The sequence below is a fragment of the Delphinapterus leucas genome, chromosome 1, assembly GCF_059928025.1.
Source record: "Delphinapterus leucas isolate spDelLeu-1000000601 "Yukka" chromosome 1, BTC_Dleu_Yukka2, whole genome shotgun sequence".
NCBI classification, from domain to species: Eukaryota; Metazoa; Chordata; class Mammalia; order Artiodactyla; family Monodontidae; genus Delphinapterus; species Delphinapterus leucas.
In genome coordinates this window covers 49,981,169-50,004,078 of record NC_143129.1, presented here as the reverse complement: position 1 = coordinate 50,004,078, position 22,910 = coordinate 49,981,169, and the positions used below count along the sequence as shown (strand labels likewise).

The 22,910-nt window shown below is 38.2% G+C and overlaps 1 protein-coding gene and 1 long non-coding RNA gene across 3 annotated transcripts; one reads left to right on the top strand and one right to left on the bottom strand.

Moving 5' to 3' along the window:
* Positions 1-1,737: 1,737 nt before the first annotated feature.
* PTGS2 (prostaglandin-endoperoxide synthase 2) lies at positions 1,738-9,482 on the bottom strand. Its single transcript, XM_022593384.2, has 10 exons — positions 9,271-9,482; positions 7,749-7,865; positions 7,489-7,632; positions 6,660-6,803; positions 6,053-6,234; positions 5,351-5,434; positions 4,992-5,238; positions 4,451-4,737; positions 3,822-3,969; positions 1,738-3,674 (listed from the first exon to the last, which is right to left on the bottom strand). The coding sequence occupies exons 1-10, from the start codon at positions 9,320-9,322 to the stop codon at positions 3,265-3,267; spliced, it is 1,815 nt and encodes a 604-aa protein (XP_022449092.1). The 5' UTR covers positions 9,323-9,482; the 3' UTR covers positions 1,738-3,264.
* Positions 6,151-18,893, top strand: LOC111184674 (uncharacterized). Of its 2 annotated transcripts, XR_016392894.1 has the most exons (4): positions 6,151-6,256; positions 7,032-7,136; positions 8,420-9,670; positions 11,542-18,893. It is a non-coding gene; the product is annotated as an uncharacterized LOC111184674 (long non-coding RNA). The 2 variants fall into 2 exon arrangements; XR_002647337.3 differs by having other exon boundaries at positions 8,420-18,893.
* Positions 18,894-22,910: the final 4,017 nt, after the last annotated feature.

Below are 22,910 nucleotides of genomic sequence, written 5' to 3'. Positions count from 1 at the left end.
ATTTTTAAAATGAATTTCAGTTTATTATGAATAAAGCAGCCATGGATGGATCATAGGGTATGTTTATGTTTAACGTTATATAAAACTGCCAGATTGGTTTCCAAAGTGGCTATATACTTTTATACTCCCATTAGCAATTTATGAGAGTTTCATTTATCCCAGAACAAGGCTTCCTCATGCTACCCCTTTATAGCTATAGCTACCCATCCCACCATCCCTAATCTGGTAACCACTAATCGATTCTCCATCCCTATACTTTTGTTAGTTCGAAAATGTTACTTAGGGACTTCCCTGGTGGCGCAGTGGTTAGGAATCTGCCTGCCAATGCAGGGGACACGGGCTTGAGCCCTGGTCCACAAGGATCCCACATGCCGCGGAGCAACTAAGCCCGTGGGCCACAACTACTGAGCCTGCGCTCTAGAGCCCGTGAGCCACAACTACTGAGCCCGCGCGCCTAAAGCCCGTGCTCCACAACAAGAGAAGCCACCGCAATGAGAAGCCCGCGCACCACAACAAAGAGTAGGCCCCGCTCACTGCAACTAGAGAAAGCCTGCAGCAACGAAGACCCAAAGCACCCAAAAATAAATAAATTTATTAAAAAAACCAAACAACCCTCTGAATAGTAACACTCTGTGAAAGGGAAGAAAGATGAGAGTATGAAACCATGAAGCCAAGAAAAAAAATCTTTCAGTAAAGAAGCTAGACATTTGTGTTGAATGCTACTGAGAAGTCAAATAATCTGTTTATGGATGAAGTTAAGTTGTGCCAGTTAAGTACAGTGGAGAGTAGACCAAGAAATGAGGGAGTCCAAACATGGGCAATGGAATCTGAGTCAGATGCATAAGGAAGGAAATGAGGAGATAAGAGGTGAAAGATAGTGATGAGGTTTGGTGAATCAATAGGCTCAGTGAAACTGAAGTTAGATGTTAGAGTGTAAGTACTAAAATAAGTGAGCTGGAAGTGTTGGGAATAAAGGAAGATGATTGAAATGAAAATTTTGGAAATGGTGCAGTAATTAATGATGAGATCAAGGTCTGTATGACCATAGGAACTATGGAAGAAGGCAACACTGGAGTTTAGGACAAGAGAGCCCAAGCAGGATGTTAAGTATGCAGTCCATGTGGATATTGAAATTACCAAGATGTCAAGAGTAGGGAATGACAGAAGCCAATGAGCCAGGTTTCAATTATTTACCCAACTGAACATAATCTTTCCCTCTTTGAACTTCCTGTTAAATTTTGTACCTCCTGGGCTTCCCTGGTGGCGCAGTGGTTGAGAGTCCGCCTGCCGATGCAGGGGACACAGGTTCGTGCCCCGGTCCGGGAAGGCCCCACATGCCGTGGAGCGGCTGGGCCCGTGAGCCATGGCCGCTGAGCCTGCGCGTCCGGAGCCTGTGCTCCGCAACGGGAGAGGCCACAACAGTGAGAGGCCCGCATACTGCAAAAAAAAAAAAAATTTTGTACCTCCTTAGTAACTTTCTCTTATTCTTTGCCTTTTGTATACTTGTTTTTGTTTTTTTTTTCCTCTTCTAAGACTAGGCAATGAAAACAAATCTGTGGCTATCCCCTATAGCACAGAGCACACATTTTCTAATACAGTGTTGCCGTGAATGAGAGATTATAGTGACCTTAAGAAGCCTCTGTATGACTGAGGGCAGAACCATTTCATTAAGGGCCAGTCCAGTTTGGAGATAGGAGAATAATAATGCCTTACAGAAATCATCTCATGACAAAGATATACAGCAACAGTCAAAATTTATTTTAGAAGAGATTTTCAGTTCTTAAATAGTACAAAAATAAACAGACATTTGTTTCAACACTTACAGTTTACATAAATTAATTTAATCATACATTTGTCTGAGGCACCAAAACATTCAACACATATTCCAAATTCCCAGATTCAGTCATTCAGATATTAACAAATCAGTTTTTTTTAAATCAAGTTAACAATTTTTTATACAAGCCCTTCTACTATTGACTCTTTCTTAACAATAACATAAAACCTTAAAAGTTCCCCTGAGTTATTTCTCTTTAATGAAATTTTATTTTCTCCCTCTGCCTGAGGCATACTTTTTCAATTATTTACATAAATACTGATGTTGTCTGTAGTCAGTGCTTGATTTAAAAATATTAAAACCCACAGTTCTTTGCACGGAATGTCCCCCCAGAAAGTTATGGGTCAATGAATTAATGAAACGTCCACAGGTCCCTCAAAAATGTACAAAATATCAGTCTTATAGCACATCCAGGCTAATGAGACACAACATTCTCTGTGGGCTGGTGTATAGGTAAACCTTAAAGACAAATTCCAACTTTACATCTCAGTATACCAAAGTTGGATTCCTAAATAAATGTATTCACAAACCTTAAGCCAATTATTTATCTTGTATTAATAATTCAGAGGTAATCCCAAAAGATACATTGATTCTGATATAATGCAGAAAAAAAATCAATGCAGCCTTAAACCCAGTTTATAATAACCATCCTAAGAAGACATAAATAATAGTCTTCAATAAATTAAATTAATATACAGTACCAGAAAATGTCAGCTGACAGTGAGATGTGGAAAAGAAGCATTGTCTTCCTGGGAACTATTCAGCAATTAAGTTTTGTTTTTAAGTGAGAACCCCCTACAGTTCTAAGCTATTAGCCTCTATAAGGCTACTTTGGTTTTAAATTATTCACAAAGTTCTCTGCCTTTCACTTAAAATGAGTGTATACCTTCTTGTAAAGGCCTTCTGTAGTAGTCCTGAGCTGAGCTTTTCCTGAAAACCTGCATAAGTTCAGGTAAGAAAGTATAGAGTCCAAAGAAAGACAAACTCAGACCTTAAAACCAGGAAAACAAAATAGAAGTAAACTGATCAGAAAATGGCTAAAAGATCATAAAATGATCATTGAGTAGGTAGCTGCTTCTCACACATCATGGAAGACACCTTGGAAATATCGATAGTGTAGAAAGAAATGTGCAGCATTTTGTCATCTTGTAACAGCATTTAAATGTTCAAACATCTTAGCTTTTGTTCTAAGTTGAAATTCAAGTAAAAAGATGTCACACTCATTTCTCATTGGATTGTACAAAAGGATGAAAACTGTTTTCCCCCTTTAACTTGAAGACATCTTTAAAATCAACATGAAAATCTTCACAAGTATGACCCCTTTCTCCTTAACAGAGATGTTAAGTAACACAAGGAGTTTAACATAAATATTAAATAATTAAGTTAAAAGAAATAGTTCATATAAATAAATAAATATGATCAATCAGCTTCTACAGTTCAGTTGAACGTTCTTTTAGTAGTACTGTGGGGTTGATATCATCTAGTCCAGAGTGGGAAGAGCTTGCATTAATGGTGACTGTTTTGGTGAGCTGTGGATCTTGAACACTGAATGAGGTAAAAGGACAGCCTTTCACGTTATTGCAGATGAGAGACTGAATTGAGGCAGTCTTGATGATTTTAAAACCTACTTCTCCACCAAAAGTGCTAGGCTTCCAGTACTCAGGAGAACATATAGGATTACCCATAAGTCCTTTCAAGGAGAATGGTGCTCCAACTTCTACCATGGTCTCCCCAAAGATGGCGTCTGGTCGAGGCTTTTCTACCAGAAGAGCAGGATACAGCTCCATGGCATCAACGTCACCATAGAGCGCTTCTAACTCCGCAGCCATTTCCTTCTCTCCTGTGAAGGTGACAAGGACAGAGATACAACCAATGTAAAACTTTTACAAAATAAAAAAAGTCTTACCCTTTGCTCAATTTCCTTTCAACTTCTGCTGTTTTCATTTGCCCCTTGACTCTTTGAAGAAGTTTAGAAACTGTTCCTCACCTGTAAGTTCTTCAAATGATTTATAAGGCTTCAGCAGAAAGCGTTTGCGGTACTCATTAAAAGACTGGTATTTCATCTCTCTGCTGTGGTCAATTGAAGCCTTTGATACTTTCTCTACTGCAACTGGAAGATTCCTACCACCAGCAACCTGTTGAAAATGAATTACATTGTAGAACACAGTTGAGTTTTAGGCATATTTAAGATTTTTTTTTTTCTTTTTTTGGCCGTGCTGCACAGCTTGTAGGATTTTAGTTCCCTGACCAGAGATTGAACCTGGGCCCTCGGCAGTGAGAGTGTGAAGTCCTAACCACTGGACCACCAAGGAATTCCCAGATTTCTATTTTAAAAGCATCCCTTGGGTACCAAGTACATAAGACTGATGCCCCAGCTCCCAGCTGAGACCTAAACTGTAAGTTTGGAATATTTATAGAATATTTCTATGATCTAGATTATAATGGTAACATTATATTATAATCGAGATTATATGTTAGGCTTCTTATTTCAAGGAAAGAATATTACTAGCAAATAATTACTCTTTTAGTAAGTTTAAGAAAAATCATTTCTGCAGCAGAAATTCTAGTTACTGACAAGTCCTTTGTTTTGTTTTGTTTTTCAATAATAAAGCTTACCCTGCCAGCAATTTGCCTGGTGAATGATTCAACAAACTGAGTGAGGCCGTGTTCCAGTAAGAGGGAGTTGTTATAGACAAATTGCTGATACTTGTAGTCCTGGCCATCAATCTGAAAGGTGTCAGGCAGAAGGGGATGCCAGTGGTAGAGTGTGTTAAACTCAGCAGCAATACGGTTTTGGTACTGGAATTGTTGGTTAAAAAGCAGCTCTGGGTCAAACTTCAGTTTGAAGTGATAGCCACTCAGGTGCTGTACATAGTCTTCAATCACAATCTTAATAGTTTCTCCTATTGGCACAAAAGAAAAATTTAGAACATGAATTTCTTCTCACAAACGTTCAAGAAACCAAAATGCAATTGTTAATTTGCCATTCCTTCACTTTTATATTTTCTTTTTTACCATCAAAAGCTCAGGAATTGAATGAATATGGAGCAGGTGATTTTACACGTACTACATTCCCCCAGAATTACTGAAAACCTAGCAAAGTTAGTTTTCTCTGGGGAAGAGGATTTTATTTAAATGATTTGCCCTTCTTGCTTACCTATCAGTATTAGCCTACTTGTCTGGAACAACCGCTCATCGTCCCATTCTGGATGCTCATGTTTAAGAACATCACACACTCTGTTGTGTTCCCGCAGCCAAATTGTGGCATACATCATCAGACCAGGCACCAGACCAAAGACTTCCTGCCCCACAGCAAACCGCAGGTGTTCAGGAACATGAGGGGGGTAGATCATCTCGACCTGAGTATCTTTGACTGTGGGAGGATACATTTCACCACCAATTATCTAAAAAATAACAGTAACAAAAGAGGTAAGAAACAAATTTTAATCATAAGAGATTTTGAACATAGGTGGGTAGTGAGTCATAATTAATTCTTAATATTTAAATGGAACAAACCTGATATTTCATTTTTCCATCCTTGAAAAGGCGCAGTTTATGCTGTCTCTCCAAAGATTCACCATAAACATGATTTAAGTCCACCTAGAAGATTATGGAAAATTTTTAATTTGTTGCTGTTGTTTATTCTTATGTAAAGTGTCTATGATGTATTTATCACTAAATAACTTGATGATTTAGTTTGCTTTAATTAAAATTTTTCAATAACACATTTTTCACAGCCACAAAATAATAAATTAACTTGTTTATCCACTGAAGCTACTAAAACCTACAAACCTAAATATGTCACCTATTAGTGTCTCATATGGAGCTTATATCATAAGTTTCACTATAACTATATGGTATTTCTTTTAAAAAGCAGCAGAAAATGTTTGATATAAAATTCTTATCAATAACTTGAAGCTATGTCACTGAAATCCAAGAGATAATAATGCTGCAAAAATCTCACCTTATAATATTTAAGGCAGCATAATCAGGGTACAAATGTTTTTGAAGACAACCTTTTGCAGTGCCAATATTTTAAACTAAAAATATAAGAGCCAAACTACAAATAATAATCTGTATATATGTATGTAAGTATGTGTGTCTGTGTGTTTGTTTTTGTATTTTTACCAAACCAGTGAATTAAAATGGAAACTCCATTTAAGGTTTTTATAGATAGAACTATGATTTGCTACTAATTTTGATTTAACTCTGTCTTACCCCATGGCTCTGTCCCGTGGTGAAAGCTGGTCCTCGCTTATGATCTGTCTTGAAAAATTGATGGGTGAAGTGCTGGGCAAAGAACGCAAACATCATATTTGTGCCCTGGGGATCAGGGATGAACTTTCTTCTTAGAAGTACTTTTTCCACAACTTCTTTTGAATCAGGAAGCTCTTTCCTCCCTGAAAAATGAGAAAGCCTAAGGTAAGAATCCATCTATATATTCAAGGAAGCAGAGAGTGACTGTCAATTAACCAGGGTCTTTTTCACTTACAGGAGAAGTACAACTTTGAACAGGATCATAATATAAATGGAAGTTCTAAAACACAGGGGAACAACTTCTTATTGAATATTTTAATCTATTTTGTTTAATATTAATTCAGTTTTAATGATAGAATTTGAAAACATCATGACATTATACCAAAATGCCCATTCACTTTCATGGAGTAGTTTACATGGACTCACACTTTCAAAAAATCTCCAGAGATATCCATAAGGAAAAAATGGCTTTATTAACAAATAAATCATAGTTTATGGTCAAATTTTCTAGGTAGCAATCCAATTCCAGTTACAGTTAATACATCTCTAACTGCTTCCTCTCACTCACCTTTGACACCCATGGGTGTTGGGCAGTCATCAGGCACAGGAGGAAGAACTCTGGTGTAATAGGACAGGTTAGAAAAGGCTTCCCAGCTTTTATAGCCGTAGTGCACATTATAAGTTGGCGGGCTGTCAATCAGATGTGATCTCGCTGAAATTTGAGGGGAAAAAAAAACATTATTTGCTCCCATATGCAAGGCAAATCAATGTTCATTTTTATTGTAAAATATGCAAAGTGGCACTAGAGTGAATTTAATTCCAACAAAGATACTCTATTTTAAAACAGTTATACTTTAAAGCCAACGGCCACCGGTACTCAAAAAAGAGGAAAGAATGATTCATTAACATGCATCTTTGATAACGTATATATACTTTACAGAAGACAGTGTGGTCCAGCCATCTTGATTTTTCAAATAACCATCCACTTACTGCTGAAGAGGCCTATGAGGAATGTCTGGGCTTGACACTCACTTTAGAAATAAAGGTATTTTCTTGCTGACCCCAATCCAAATTATCCATTTATTTTAATGGGTGCAATTCTGTGGCCCATGGGCATTCAATAAACAACTAGACCACACTTCCTTCACAAACTGTCAAGAACAGTGAAGGTTAGAAGAGGTATGCAGGTATGCAGGATTTTAAGTAGAATTCTGACTGTGAGACAGAACTTTATAAACTTGAAGGGATTCAGATGTCAATACTTTTGGCCATTAAGACAGAAGGTAAACTAAAATGGTGTATTTAAATGTTTCGGATTAAGTTTAAAAATCTAAAGTTTTATAAAGTACATTTTTCTTTGAGGCCGCTGAAAGCCCTAGAAAGTGATTTGTACTTACATATCAACACATATCTCATAATCATGTTCTGCAGGAAGGGAATGTTATTGACAATGTTCCAGACTCCCTTGAAGTGCGTAAGTATGTAGTGCACTGTGTTTGGAGTGGGTTTCAGGAATAATTTTATTCTTGTCAGAAATTCAGCTGCAAAGAGAAAAAAAAGAGAGAAATTAATGGGACCTCATTATAAGACACAATTCTGTAAAATGATAACTGTATATATCCCCATTCCAAATGAGGGCACCCAAAAACAAACTTACGTGTGGTACAGTTTTCACCATAGAATCCTGTTCGGGTACAGTCACATTTATACTGGTCAAATCCTATGCTCATACATACACCTCTATTCTGGCATGGACTGGAACAGCAAGGATTTGCTACAATAAAGTAAAGACAATGAGATTGATATATATGTCATATATATGACGTAATATGTATAAAATAGATAACTAATAAGAACCTGCTGTATTGCACAGGGAACTCCACTTCACTGTACAGTAAAAATTAACACATTGTAAAACAACTATACCCGAATTAAAAAAAAAGAAAGTAAAGACAGTGAATAAATCATTCTTCAGTGTCTTAATCTTGACTTAAACATTTAATTGTTTTACTTACTATGATTCAACTTTATGATTAAAAAGTTCAAGAAATATACAGGTAGTCATGGGAAAGCAATTTTTTTTTGGCTTGCCTCACAGAATGGTTATAATGTAGAAATACCAACTTCCTATTCTAAATAAAGGTAACAGAATATTCCACCAGACATATTGGTGGAATGTTGCTAAGCTTTTCTTTGTAACTTTTTAGATGTTCAAATTAGCCTTTTTAAGAGGCTCAAAGAAGTAGGACTTCCAAAATTAAAGTTAATTGATCTAGTACATTAATCAAAATTTAAGTGTTTTTTTGGTTTTCTTTTTGTTTTTGTCAGAACTCAAAGCTGTTGAAAGATCTGGACAAAGAACATTCCAAGTTGAGAGGAAAACTAGTGAAAAGGCCCTGAGGCGTGTTTGAGAGAGTGTGGCAGAAGCAAAGCTAGGAGGAGAGGTGGAAGGTGAGTTCAGAAAAGGCAAAGGCAGATCATGTGGGTCTTATGGGAATTTGGGTTTTATTCCGTGTCAAGGGAAATCATTGAATGGCTTACAGTATTAAAGTGGCATGACTTAATTTACATTAAACAAAAACAAAACAGGGAATTCCCAGGCCATCCAATGGTTAAGACTGCTCTCACTGCTGAGGGCCTGGGTTCCATCCCTGGTCAAGAAACTAAGATCCCGCAAGCTGCGCAGTGCAGCCAAAAAAAAAAAAGTAGAGAAAATTTCAAAGTAAAAACAGCTTCATTTTTAAACATTTTGCTTACCTGAAAAAACAATCTGGACTTCCCTGGGGCAGGAAAGCACTAACTAGGGTATTTAACACAATTATTTCCATTCAATAACAGTAGGTACTATTAAAAACAAAACATCTCGCATATATTGATCAGATTCTGTCTTATGATAACCTGCAAATTAGTATCACTATTCCTATTTAGCAGATGAGAAAAGTGAGACTCGGACGGGTTAAGTAAGTGACCCATGATGATCAGAGCTGATGGCAAAGCTGAGCTGTCCGTCCAGTTTATTTGGACTCGAGTGGTCCAGCCTCTTTACAAAGCCATACAGCCTCTGTCTTCCAAGGGTATTCAGAATACCTAGAGTTCCCTGGAGAGGTCAGAGCGGAAACTCGACCCGGGTGTACGGAGCCGCGGAGTCCCAGGTGCCGGGCGCCCAGGTACTCACTCACCTGCACCACAGAGCGCCAGGGCGGCGCAGAGCAGCAGCGCGCGGGCAAGCATCTCGGCTGCGGGAGGGGCGCGGGACCGGCAGAGGCGTTGCGTTGTGTGAGTCCCGCCTGTCCAGTTGGAGGAAGGCGCGGTGCGGAGTTCCTGAGCGTCCTCTGACGGTCGCTGCGAGTCGTTTGACAACTGGAAGCTAACGGAGAGGACCTTCCTTTTATGCGTGAAAACAGCCCACGTGACGGCATGACTGTTTCTTTCCGCCTTTCCTTCCCCCCCTCCAAAACTTTTCCTCCGTCTCTCCACTTAAATAATTGCGTAAGACCCGCCCGGGTCGGGGTAGGATTTTTTTTACCCACGGAAACTGGAAAATCGGAAACCTGGGAGGTTGCGCTCGGCTTCCCCAAGGTGGGTGCAAAGCGGATCGCCCCCTCCCCACTTCGATCTTCCTGAGCCCCTCCCTGGGTTTCTCCGCCCTCGGCGCCGGGCTTCGCGCCAGATTCCTTTCCTTCTTTCGGGTCTTTGACCCAGGCTTCCAAGACCCGATGCCGAGGCAGATCTTCTTGCGGGGGAAGGGCGGCCCCCTGGTCTTCCTTTCCCGGAATCAGAGGAGCCTGGAGGTTCCGGAGCGCAGGGAATCCCCTTGCGCGCCCCCGCCCCCTGGTCTGGTCCCTAGGCTTTGGGGGGCCGAAGAAGACACAGTCTGGACAGACTGGGGAGAGTGGGTCCAAGAAAGGCTGACATGTTTTACTCATGTGTATTTCAGACGTGTCATGATTTCAGTGACCACTCAGCCTCGTGTAGGTTCAGCACACACATACATACATTTAAATTTTTTTTAGATTTTTACTTGACCTAATGAAATGTGATAGCTATAGTCAGCGTACATATCTGTAGCTTCTCTTTATAGCTGAGTTGTTTTTAACATAAATGCTGTTCTCCACGCCACCACCCCGACGTTGCTTCTTGGAGAGGGGAAATAAAGGTAAATTCCTCTCCTCAATACCGATCCTGAGTTCTTATCCTGTAAATCGTCAATCTGGGATCGAAGGGTCACCGCTATAAACTTTCCTCTCCGATGAACCAGGGAAGCGGAGGTGACCAGGATCTGCAGGGATGCTAAACGTCCAAAACTTCTGCTTTAATGCATTTCTTTCTCTGCCGCTTGGTTCCCAGTGTTTGGGTCGCCAGCCCTTCACAGGAGATACAAATAGAAGGAAGTAGATTTTTAAAGTTTGCTTTTTTGTCTTTTCTGCCTACTTTTCCAGGATAATGAGTTGTGACAAAGGATTAAAATACATTACGTTTACTTTTCAATTGTCTGCGCTTATTAGGGCCAATTTTCTATTCTCATTTTGGAAGGTAATTTGATGAAGAATTTGGATGGAACGGATGTAAAAGAAGGGTGATTTTGACAATTTTGAATTTCATCATCCTTTGCTTTTGTTTAACATCTATCTTTTGGTAGTGGCTGGGAGGGTGTGTGAGGGTAAAATGCTAAGAAAAGAAAAAAAAAAGTAGCAGCGTTGTAGAGCCTTTAAAAAAAGACACTGGATTTTTAAAAAAAGTATTTTGCTTAATGTACACGTTATCTGATTCTACATGAGACACAAATGACTAAAATTCCATCTCACGCAGGAAGCTTTTCTCCTCTAGACATAGTTAATCATTCCATTTGTGACACTCCCATTTATTGTACTGAGTCTTACATGAAATTTCAACTAAGAGCATAGATTTAAAAAAATAATTTCTTTTTTTTTAAGGTATTAAACACATCAATCTGAGACACTTTATTAATTAATTTATATTTATTTTTGCTGTGTTTGGGTCTTCGTTTCTGTGCGAGGGCTTTCTCTAGTTGTGGCAAGCGGGAGCTACTCTTCATCCCGGTGCGCGGGCCTCTCGCTATTGCGGCCTCTCTTGTTGCGGAGCACAGGATCCAGACGCGCAGGCTCAGTACTTGTGGCTCACGGGCCTAGTCGCTCCGCGGCATGCGGGATCCTCCCAGACCAGGGCTCGAACCCGTGTCCCCTGCATTAGCAGGCAGACTCCCAACCACTGCCCCACCAGGGAAGCCCAATAATTTCTTTTAATAATTCCAATTTTCTGTTTCATTTTAAGTGAGTAGGATGTATCTACTCAAATTTTAAGTTGATATTTAAGACTACTAATTTGAGCTTGGTTAGATGCGAGGGAAGAATTCATACTCTGAATTCTCTTTTTTTTTTTTTTTTGTTTGTTTTGTTTTTGTTTTTTTGTGGTACGCGGGCCCTTCACAGTTGTGGCCTCTCCCGTTGCGGAGCACAGGCTCCGGATGCGCAGGCTCAGCGGCCATGGCTCACGGGCCCAGCCACTCCGCGACATGTGGGATCTTCCCGGACCAGGGCACGAACCCGTGTCCCCTGCATCGGCAGGCGGACTCTCAACCACTGCGCCACCAGGAAAGCTCTGAATTCTTAAGTATACTAAAATTTTATATTGTAATCCTGAATTCATTTTGAAGTCATCATCATTGTCCTCATCAGAGCTTAATTGTATACCTACTATGTATATAAGTATACCTACTGTGTATATAAGTGTGTTCTGTTTGCAGAGAGGCTGAATTCAGAGGTGAGAACAAAACAGTGTAGAGAATAATAACATTTAGACTACTTGGAACTTAAAGAAATTGAACTCCATTTCATAGTGGAAATTCAATTAAAAAACATCTATTTGGTTAAAGTACTTGGTTTAATCTGTAACTTCTATAGCACAATAGAGAGAGTTACATGTACCTATGCAGTCAGAAAATAGTTCAAGGAGAAAATGACATTTTAAGGATGGGTGCAGTTTAGAAAGGAAGTCCAATTATGGGCTTCAGGAAAAACAATAGTGATTTATTAATTTTGACAAGTCTGAGACAATAAAATAAAATGGAAAGCATATTTGGGGATGCTGGTCATGGGGGAATATTAAATGTCCCAAACCAAATCAAAGTGGCTAAACCTGTCATATGTGGAAAAGTACTATGATTATTATGCTGTATGTCACACCATAAAAAATAAGGTTATGATTATGTAAAAATTTTAACTCTCATTTGGGTATATATTTAGCGTTTCTGTGTACATTTTAGACAAATATATGTATCTGTTATATAAAATTTCTTTTATTAGTCTCTGAAATTTGTTGGGAAATTCTCTGTATAAAGCGAAAATAAGAAAGCATATTAAAAATCTTCCAGAGCATTCTGTTGAGTTTTACTGCCCCCTTCTGCTGCTTCATTTTTTATCAACTTCTTTTTCTCTCTGATTGCTGTGAAGATCACTAAGTAGATTTTGTGAGTGATGTTATAATGTTCTTAAAAGTCCACATATGCAGTGTTCATTTGAAATTTAACTTTCATGAATATTCTAAAAAGGAATGAAATATGTGTTAATTGAAGTGATAAGCCATTCATATGAGCTAAAAGAAAATGAACAATAAAGGCTATTAATACCCAAAATTCTAAACGGGCTAACATTTTCAAGGGAGATATATCTTACTGCTTTGAGCAGGATTCTACCATTCAGACGTGGAAGGTTGCTCATATCCACTGTCTTAGTCATGGAGCTTCTTTCTATTTCCCTCCCTTCTCCTTTGGCTGATTTAGTGATTCACTCAGAGAGAGTGGCGATTGCCCCTTGTCTTTTTTTTTTTTTTTTAATTTATTTTTGGCTGTATTGGGTCTTCATTGCTGCGCGTGGGCTTTTCTTTAGTTGCAGCGAATGGGAGCTACTCTTCGTTGTGGTATGTGGGCTTCTCTTTGCAGTGGCTTCTCTTGTTGTGGAGCACGGGCCCTAGGTGCACAGGCTTCAGTAGCTGTGGCACGCAGGCTCAGTAGTTGTGGCTCGCAGACTCAGTAGTTGTGGTGCACGGGCTTAGTTGCTCTGCAGCATGTGGGATCTTCCCGGACCAGGGCTCAAAACCATGTCCCCTGCATTGGCAGGCAGGTTCTTAACCACTGTGCCACCAGGGAAGTCCCACTTGTCTTTTTTATTCATGACAGGCTGGCTAGAAAAAGAGCTTTGCTATCTTGCATCTTGCCTTAAGAGACATTTTAGCAAGGTTATGCCACAGAGTATGTCTGTTTCCTGAAGGGCAGAAAAAATACCCATAAAAGACCCTTCCTTTAGTCTTTTAGTAAATCCTTGCTATATACCCATTCCTAGCTACACTTTCAAAGCTAAAAACAAGAGCATGTGGACAAAGAACGTCACCTATCATTTCAGTAAACAAAGGATGTAAAACCCTCAGCCACTGACCCACTCCCCTCCCCCATGGTGCAGGACAGTGCACCCCGAGGGGAATTCAGGATGGAGATAAACAGGCTTCCACTGCACTGACTGTGTACCCTGAGGGGATTCAGGGTGCAGAAAAATAGGATAGTGGCCCTATCAAAGGAATAATTTCAATAAACCAGACTCTTGCATCTTCCCATGTGTGGAAAGCACTAAATTCATTAACTTGAGATGTCTGGTTTTCTTCAGTTAGCAGGAATCTTTTGACGTTCCACTACCTGGGTTTTGGTTTTTTTTTCTTTTGGTTTGGTTTTTTTTGTTTATTTGTTTGTCTTTTGCAAAAACTCCTGTTTATCCTGGCTCCTCTCTTACCTTTGTGTCCTGGGCTTAAGTACACCGAATAATACATAATTCTCAACTTTTAGGTTGTGCTTTTGATTTTTCAGTTGACAAGGATAAACATTTTTTTAATTAAAAATAATCCTTGTTAGAATAAACCAATGAAGAAATACCAAATAATATCTACTTCTGAGTTTTATAAAAAAAAATTATCTTCTTTTTCTCTACTCAGTTCCCTGATAGATTTTTCTTTTAATTCACTTTTCATGGTTGTATATCATAACTACTAAGGTGAGCCAAGGTAGATTGAACATGGTCTTTGTGTCGGAGCTAGGAATCCCAAAAGGGGATAAGGAAGTGCAAGAGAGTGTGAGCAGGGTATGCTAGGGCCAGTGTGATGAGAGCCCACTCACCAATTAAATATCAGGTTTAGCATGTCCAGTTTCTGACCCAGCTTGTAAGGAACTTGGAAGTTGCCTCTCTATCCTAACAAATAAAAATCTGAACAAACTGAAAACTCTATGCTCTTCTTAGATCCCTCAAAGAAGTGAGGTGACAGGATAAAAAACTGCCCTCAAAATTGGAGAGACTGGCCATACAGAGAAGCACAATTTACCAGAACAGAAACCCACAGGCAGAAACCTCCATAGATACCAGTGCCTATGTAGGAAATGTCGAAGTGTAATTGAGGAATTGCTGGACGCTCAACTTGCATAAATCAGAGAGTTAAAAATTCCAGGGGGTCCATTCATTTTTGTGAGTTTTACTTCCTGAAACTCTACCAGGTTCCCACAGTCAATATCAGGAAAAAAATAATCCCCTTGGGGGATGGGGGGGGGAAGTAGCCATTTTGAAATATGCCAGAGCATTATGTTCTTTTTAATTAGGCCTGCACTCAAAAGAAACTATTTTACCAGAGCCTAAACTATGGGAATTTTATCAGAGCCTAAATGACCTAGGGGAAAGGATATACTCAACTCCATCACCCTCTAGCCATGTCCCACTTAGCACTTGTGACATTCACAGCTCAGAGGCACAGACTCACTAAAAGACTGAGAACTGATCACAGGACTCCAGAAGACTTCCCCTCCCCCACACCTCCCTACCACATTACTGAAGGCCTATTTACCAGAGTTCTTTTCACCCAGTACACCTTGCCCAAAATGACAAGTCATGCTGAAAGGCAAAAGAACAGTTTGAAAAGACAGAGCAAGCATCTGAACCAGACTCAGGGATATGGCAGAGATATTGGAAATAATCAGATCATGAGTGCCAATAGAAGAGTAGTTAATATGCAAGAACAGATGGGTAATATAAGCAGAGAGATGGAAATTCTAAGAAAAAATAAAGAAGAAATGCTAGAGATCGATAACATTATAACAGGAATGAAGAACGCCTTTGATGGACTTCTAGGTCGACTGGACATGTTTGAGGAAAGAATCTCTGAGCTTGAGGATATGTCAGTAGAAACTTCCAAAACTGAAAAGGAAAAGTATACAAAGAGAAAAAATACTGTAAAAAACATAAAAAATAGTCAAGAACTGTTGAAGAACTGCAAAAGGTCTCACATAGGTATAAAGGGAATAGAGTAGGAGAAGAAAGAGAGAAAGAAACAGAAACAGTACTGACTGAGAATTTCCCTAAGTTAATGTCAGGCACCAAACCACATATCCAGGAAGCTCAGAGAACATCAAGTAGGAATGTGCCAATGAAACCATACCTAGGCATATCATAGTAAAACTGCAGAAAATAAAATATAAAGGAAAAAATCTTGAAAGAAGTTAGAGAAAAAAAAATACTTTACTATATATAGAGGAGCAAGGATAAGAATTACATCCTACTTCTCCTCAGAAACCATGCAAGCAGGAAGAGAATGAAATAAAATATTTAAAGTTTTGAAACCAAAAAAAAAAAATTAAAATCATCAACCTAGGAAATTATCCTTCAAAAGTGAAGGAACAAATTTTCTCAGACAAACAAAATTTGAGGGAATTTATGGCCATTAGATCTGCCTTGCAAGAAGTTCTTCAGTGAGAAGGAAAATGACATAAGTCAGAATCTCAGATCTACAGAAGAACAAAGAGCATTAGCAAAGAATCAGTGAAGGTGAAATAAAAACTTTTATTCTTATTATTTTTAATTAATCTAACAGGTTACAGTTTGTTCAAAATAATAATGGCAAAGGTGTATTTGAGGATGATAGCTTATGTGTAGGAGGTAAATTACAGCAATGATACAAAGGATGAGAGGGAGGAATTAGGAATATTTTGTCATGAAGCACTTTCACTATCCATGAAGTGGTATAATGTTATTTGAAAATGGAGTTGGATTAGTTGTAAATGTATAGGGCAACCACTATAAAAATTGTGTTATGTATAATTGATATGTTAAGGAGGAAGAGAAAATAGAATCATATAAAATCCTCAATGAAAACCACAATTAGCAGAAAAAAAAGAATGGAAGACAAAAATAGGAACAGAGTACAAGAGCAGCAAGTAGAAAACAGTAAAAAATATGGTAGATATTAATCCAGCTATATCAGTAATCACTTTAAACTACAATGGTACAAATATACCAATTAAAAGACAGAGATTATCAGAGTGGATTAAAAAAGAAGACCCACCTATATGGCTTCTACAAGAAACCCACCTTAACTATAAAGACATATATAAAGTAAAAGGATGGAGAAAGATATACCATGCTAACTCTAATTAAAAGAAAGCAGTAGTAGCTATATTAATTTCGGATGGAACAGACTTCAGAGCAAGGAAACTTACCATGGACAAAGAAGTACATTACATAATGTAAAGGGGTCAATTCTCTGAGAAGACATAACAATCCTTAATGTGTATGTGCCTAACAACACAGTGTCAAAATACATGAGGCAAAAACTGATAGAAATAGAACTGTAAGGAGAGATAGATGAAGCCACTATAATAGTTGGAGACTTCAACACTTCTCTATCAAAAATGGACAGATCTAGCAAGCAGAAAATCAGTAAGAACATAGCTGAACTCAACAGCACCATCAGTCAACTGGATATAATTGACATCTGTAGACTACTTTATCCAATAACAACAGAGTACACATTCTTCTCAAGGTTACATGGAAAATGCACAAAAATAGACCACCTTCTGTGCCATAAAAAAAAAACACCTTAACAAATTTAGAACAATAAAAATCATATAATGTATCAGCCCACAGTGGAATTAAACTAGAAATCAATAACCAGAAAGATAACTGGAAAATCCCAAAATATTTGGAGATTACCCAACACACTTCTAAATAACACATGGGTCAAATTAGAAATAACAAGGGACATTTAAAGTTTTTGAGCTAAGTGAAAATAAAAACACAACTTAAAATTTGTGGGATTTAGCCAAAGCAGTGCTTGAAGATAAGTTTATAGCATTAAATGCATATATTAGAAAAGAAGAAAGATCTAAAATCAGTCATCTAAGTTTCCATCTGAGGAAACAAAACCAAAAAGAGAAAGAAAAAAGTAGAGAAAATTAAATCCAAAGCAAGCAGAAGAAATGAAATAGCAAGTATTAAAGCAGAAATCAGTGAAATCAAAAATAAGAAATCAGTAGAGAAAGTCAATGAGCCAAAAGCTGCTTGTTTCAAAAGATCAATAAAATCAAAATTTCCAGCTAGGCTAAGAAAAAAAGAGAGAGAGAGAGAGAAGACACAAATTACTAATATTAAAAATGAGAAAGGGCACATTACTATAGATCCCATGGAAATTAAAAGGCTAAATAATAACTGACCACAAATTTGATAACCTAGATGAAATGGACAAATTCTTGAAAGACACATTCACCAAAACTCAAGGAAGAAGAGTTAGAAAATATGAATAGACCTATATCTACTAAAGAATTTGAATTAATAATTAATAACCTTCTAAAACAGAAAGCACCGGGCCCAGATGGATTCATTACCAATTTCCACCAAACATTTAAAGAAGAAATTATACTAATTCTCTACAGTCTCTTCCACAAAACAGAAGAAGAGGGAATACTTCCTAACTCAATCTATGAAGTCAGCATTACCCTAATACCAAAACCAGCTTTGTGTCCATCTAGAGGGAGGAGATATGGGGATATATGTATATGTATAGCTGATTCACTTTGCTATAAAGCAGAAACTAACACACCATTGTAAAGCAGTTATACTCCAATAAAGATGTTAAAAAAAAGAACAAGAACCAAAACCACACAAAGACATTACAAGAAAAGGAAACTACAAACCAATATCTCTCATAAATATAGGTGCAAAAATTTGCAACAAATTATTAGCAAAGTCCAACAATGTATAAAAATTATACACCGTAATGAAGTGGAATTTATTCCAAGTATGCAAGCTAGGATCTACAAAATATGTACAAAATCTATATAAAGAAAACTACAAAACTCCGATGGGGGAAAAAGAAATCAAAGAACTAAATAATTGGAGAAATATTCATGTTCATCGATAGAAATACATTATTGTCAAGGTGTCAATTCTTCCCAACTTGATAGATTCAATGCAATCTCAATCAAAATCCCAGCAAATTATCTTGTGGATATAGACAAGTTGATTCTAAAGATTATGAAATGGAAAAGACCCAGGCTATTTAGCTAAATATTGAAGGAGAAGAGCAAGATTTTAAGGCTGATACTACTGACTTCAAGACAGTATATAACTACAATCACTAAGACAGTGCAGTATGGCAAAAGAACAAATAGATCAATAAGACAGAATAGAGAGCCCAGAATAGAACCCATAAATAGAAGCAACTGATCTTTGAGAAAGGAACAAAAGTAATATAGAGAAATATAGAAAAAATAGAGAAATGCAGTCTTTTCAACAAATGATACTGGACATTAACAAGCGAACATCCACGTGCAAGAAAAAAAAATCTAGACACAGACCTAATTTTCTTCACAAAAATTGACTCAAAATAGGCTAAATGTAAAATGCAAAACTATAAAAGATATAAGAGAAGATATAGGAGATGATCTACATGGCCTGTGTTATGGCAATGACTTTTTAGATTCAACACCATTTCATGATCCGTGAAATCAGAAATAACTGATAATATAGACTTCACTAAAATTAAAAACTTCTGCTCTGTGAAAGACACTGTCAAGAGAATGAGAATAGGACTTCCCTGGTGGTACAGTGGTTAAGAATCCGCCTGCCAATGCAGGGGACACGGGTTTGAGCCCTGGTCCAGGAAGATCCCACATGCCATGGAGCAACTACGCCTGTGCGCCACAACTACTGAGCCTGTGCTCTATAGCCTGCAAGCCACAACTACTGAAGCCCATGCCCACATGCCACAACTACTGAAGCCCATGTGCCTAGAGCCTACGCTCCACAAGAGAAGCCACTGCAATGAGAAGCCCACACACTGCAAAGAAGAGTAGCCCCCCTCGCTGCAACTAGAGAAAGCCCACGTGCAGCAAAGAAGACCCAACGCAGCCAAAATTAAATAAATTTATATTAAAAAAAGAAAGAGAACGAGAAGAATAAAATAACCTCTTTAAGTGATAATGATGTGTCAGTTTATGTTCATCACCTGTAACAAATGTACCATTCTGGTAAGGGATGCTGACAGTGGGGTAGGTTGTGCATGTGTGGGGACAGGGGGTATATGAGTACTTTGTGCTTAATTTTGCTGAGACCTTAAACTGCTCTAAGAAATAAAGTTTATCAATTAAGAAAAAAACAAAACTTCAGCCCATAAATAAGGGCCTTTGATTTTAGCTGTTTCTTTTTCACTTGTTCATGTATTAATTCTACTCTCCTGACACGTTTCACTTTATTTTTAGTGATGTATGAAAACAACCTCCACCATATGAGCCACAAGACTGTTTTGCTAAAGGCAATGCATATTTTTTTGACGACTATTCATAATCATTGGTAAAAATCTTCAAGGCTGAATGCTGCAGGCTGAAAAATGACAGATGGTCATTTCTCAACTAAAATATCACTCTACCCTAGGGACAATAATTCCCTTGTGAACATCTGAAGAATTTATTCCTTCCCTCATTCCTCTCATATCCAGAGATTGTATTCATGTAGACCTCTTTCTTTCTTTTTTGAAATGTTGCTGTACCCAAGTTCTTGTGCCCAATGCACAGTGAGGCCAAATAAATGGAAACATTGGAGTTTGGAGTAGAGAGAGGTTTATTGCAAGGACCAGGCAAGGAACACAGGCAGTTCATGCTCAAAAACTCTGAACTCTCCAATGGTTTGGGGGAAGCGTTTTTAAAGGCAAAATTTGGGGTGTGGGCTGAAGGGCATGTGAATTTCTTCTGACTGGTTGGTGATGAGGCAACAGTGTGGTGTCCCAGAAATTTTGTGCTCAGCCTGAAGTTGCCATCCTCCACTGAGGTGGAGGGCCTTAGTTCCTGAAGAAGATCTCAAAGATATGCATATCCTTTGCAGAGGAACCAAGACCCTGCTTTACCAGTGCACTATTGTTTCTTGCCTATTCCTCCTTTGTTTCTGCATTTTCTCCCTTCCCTATTAGCAACTGTTTGAACCTGCCCCTTGGAATTCAGGGAAGGTCATGGAGGCTGAAGTCTATTTCCTGCAAGAAACGGAGACACTGAAAGGCTTCTGTGCCCAGGAGCCCCACAGGGTCCTGCTTGGATTCAAAATCAGCTTTAATAATTAGATGACCTTCATTTCATCTTGTAGTCCTTTCCTAAAATTTGAATTTCCAAATCAAAGGTATCTATATTTTTAAAGCTTTTATTTATTTATTTAGCTGCTTTGGGTCTTTGTTGCTGTGCGTGGGCTTTCTCTGGTTGCGGCGAGAGCGGGGGCTACTCTTTGTTGAGGTGCGTGGGCTTTTCATTGCGGTGGCTTCTCTTGTTGTGCAGCACGGGCTCTAGGTGTGCGGGCTTCAGTGGTTGAGATGCGTGGGCTCAGTAGTTGCGGCACACGGGCTTAGTTGCTTTGAGGCATGTGGAATCTTCCCGGACCAGGGATCGAACAGGTGTCCCTTGCATTGGCAGGCAGATTCTTAACCACTGCGCCACCAGGGAAGCCCAGTCTTATATTTGTTATTCCTCAGTTTCTTCATCTACTCATAAGTTGGTTAAAGCTTTTTTTTAAGTGCAATGGTTATGGCTGACACTGCTGGAGTCCTCTGCCACCAGGAACTGCTGGAGTCCCCTGCCACCAGGAACTGCTGTGGCCCTTTTTACAGGTCAACAGATCAATGATACAAGAAAGGAATGTTAAAAAGAACCTGGGTCCTTGGTGGTGTTATTGAGATGGAGTCCTGATTGATTTCCCCCAGAGTTTCCCTTATCTATGGATTTCTTGTTAATGTGTTCCAACAGCTACACATAAGCAGCTGGATTCAACATCTGCCAATTTTTATATTCCTACTTTTTAAACATGTATACTCTTAAAAAGGATGTCAGACATCATGTTTCATCTATCAAGTTTAACAGCCTCTTGTTGCTTTTGAAATAAAATCTAAACTCTTTACAAGGGCCTCTAAGGTGCTGCTTACCTCCCCAACTTTCTTATACAGCTCTCTTCCTCACTGTGATCCAGTCATACAGGGCTTTGAGTGTCTTAATCACATCTAACTTTTTGCTGCCCAAAGGCCTTTGCACTTGATGTTATTTTTACTCAGAGTGGTTTTCCTCTATATGGCTGGATTTTTCTTATTCTCAGTGATCAGCTCCAATATTGTTTCCCCCAGTTACTCTCTCCGTTATATATTCTTGCTTTTTTATTTCATTGTACTTTTTACAATCTAATTTTTAAAATTTATTTACTTACTTGCTTATTATCTCCTTCCCTCTCTCAAATGTGCTCACATAAGACAATCCTTGTCTCTTCAGTTCACTGCTGTATCTCTAACACCTAGTACAGTACCTAGTACATGTACCTAATTCACGGTCTGTGCTCAAAATATTTCTTGAACAATAAGAATATGTGATGCTGAAGAGGTTATATAAAAATGCGGACTATATAAGAAATGTGGACTAGATAAAATCATTTAAAATATTTATTTATTTTTTAAAATGCCCACAATAATCAAAATGAAAAAGAAAAATTACACTAAGGAAATTCTTTTGGCAAATAATTATAACATTTACTAAACAAAAAACGCTTTATTGAATTTTAAAAATCAAATATACCAGTAGGTAAACAGGCAAAAGCCATGATGAATTAATTCAATATAGAATTGCTTAGTAATCATAAGAAAAATATAGTGTGCCCTAAGAAGCAAAGAACTGCAAATAAAATCAAAAGATCATTTTGCTCAGAAATTAATAATTTAGTAATAAAATAAATAAATACTATTAATAGTGTTTGTGTATTGAATTATCACTATATGCCAATAATTGTTAATGTTTTTACATCTTGACATACATAACTGTAATGGAATGAGGATGGTCACTGTCAGAAATGTTCAAGGAACAGCAAGAGGGCCAGTATGCCTGGTAGAAAGGCAGTCAAGGAGCTCTTAGAAAATGAAACCTTAGAGATATTGGGATCTGGTAGTTAGTAGGCACTTAATATATTTTTTTTAAGTGACTATCTCTTAGTGGTGGGACTAAGGTAATCTTTATTTTTTTCTTTTTTATTATTATTTTTTTTTTCAGTATGCGGGCCTCTCACTGCTGTGTCCTCTCCCGTTGCGAAGCACAGGCTCCAGACATGCAGGCTCAGCGGCCATGGCTCATGGGCCCAGCTGCTCCGCGGCATGTGGTATCTTCCCGGACCGGGGCATGAACCCGTGTCCCCTGCATCGGCAGGCGGACTCTCAACCACTGCGCCACCAGGGAAGCCCCTAAGGTAATCTTTATTTTCATCTTTTTGCTAATCTTTATTTCTGTATTTTCTAAATAAATGCTCATTATTTTTATAATAAGGGATAAGTATTTCAATAAAAATAAATATCCTTTTATTATGTATTCCTTATTTACATAGCCTAATTTGATGTGATCTAAACTGATTTATGTCAAGACACCATCAATATTTCCAAAATAGTTTAATGAAAGGAGTGTTTAATTTGAGAGACTGATCTTACAACC

What these genes read in the sequence shown, in the direction of transcription:
- PTGS2 (XM_022593384.2), bottom strand. Translation starts at nt 9,322, where the DNA reads ATGCTTGCCCGCGCGCTGCTGCTCTGCGCCGCCCTGGCGCTCTGTGGT. An exon ending in AACACCCATGGGTGTCAAAG is followed by an intron (nt 6,235 to 6,659) that starts GTGAGTGAGAGG and finishes CTCATTTTTCAG; the next exon opens with GGAGGAAAGAGCTTCCTGAT. An exon ending in CCAGGCAAATTGCTGGCAGG is followed by an intron (nt 3,970 to 4,450) that starts GTAAGCTTTATT and finishes CATTTTCAACAG; the next exon opens with GTTGCTGGTGGTAGGAATCT.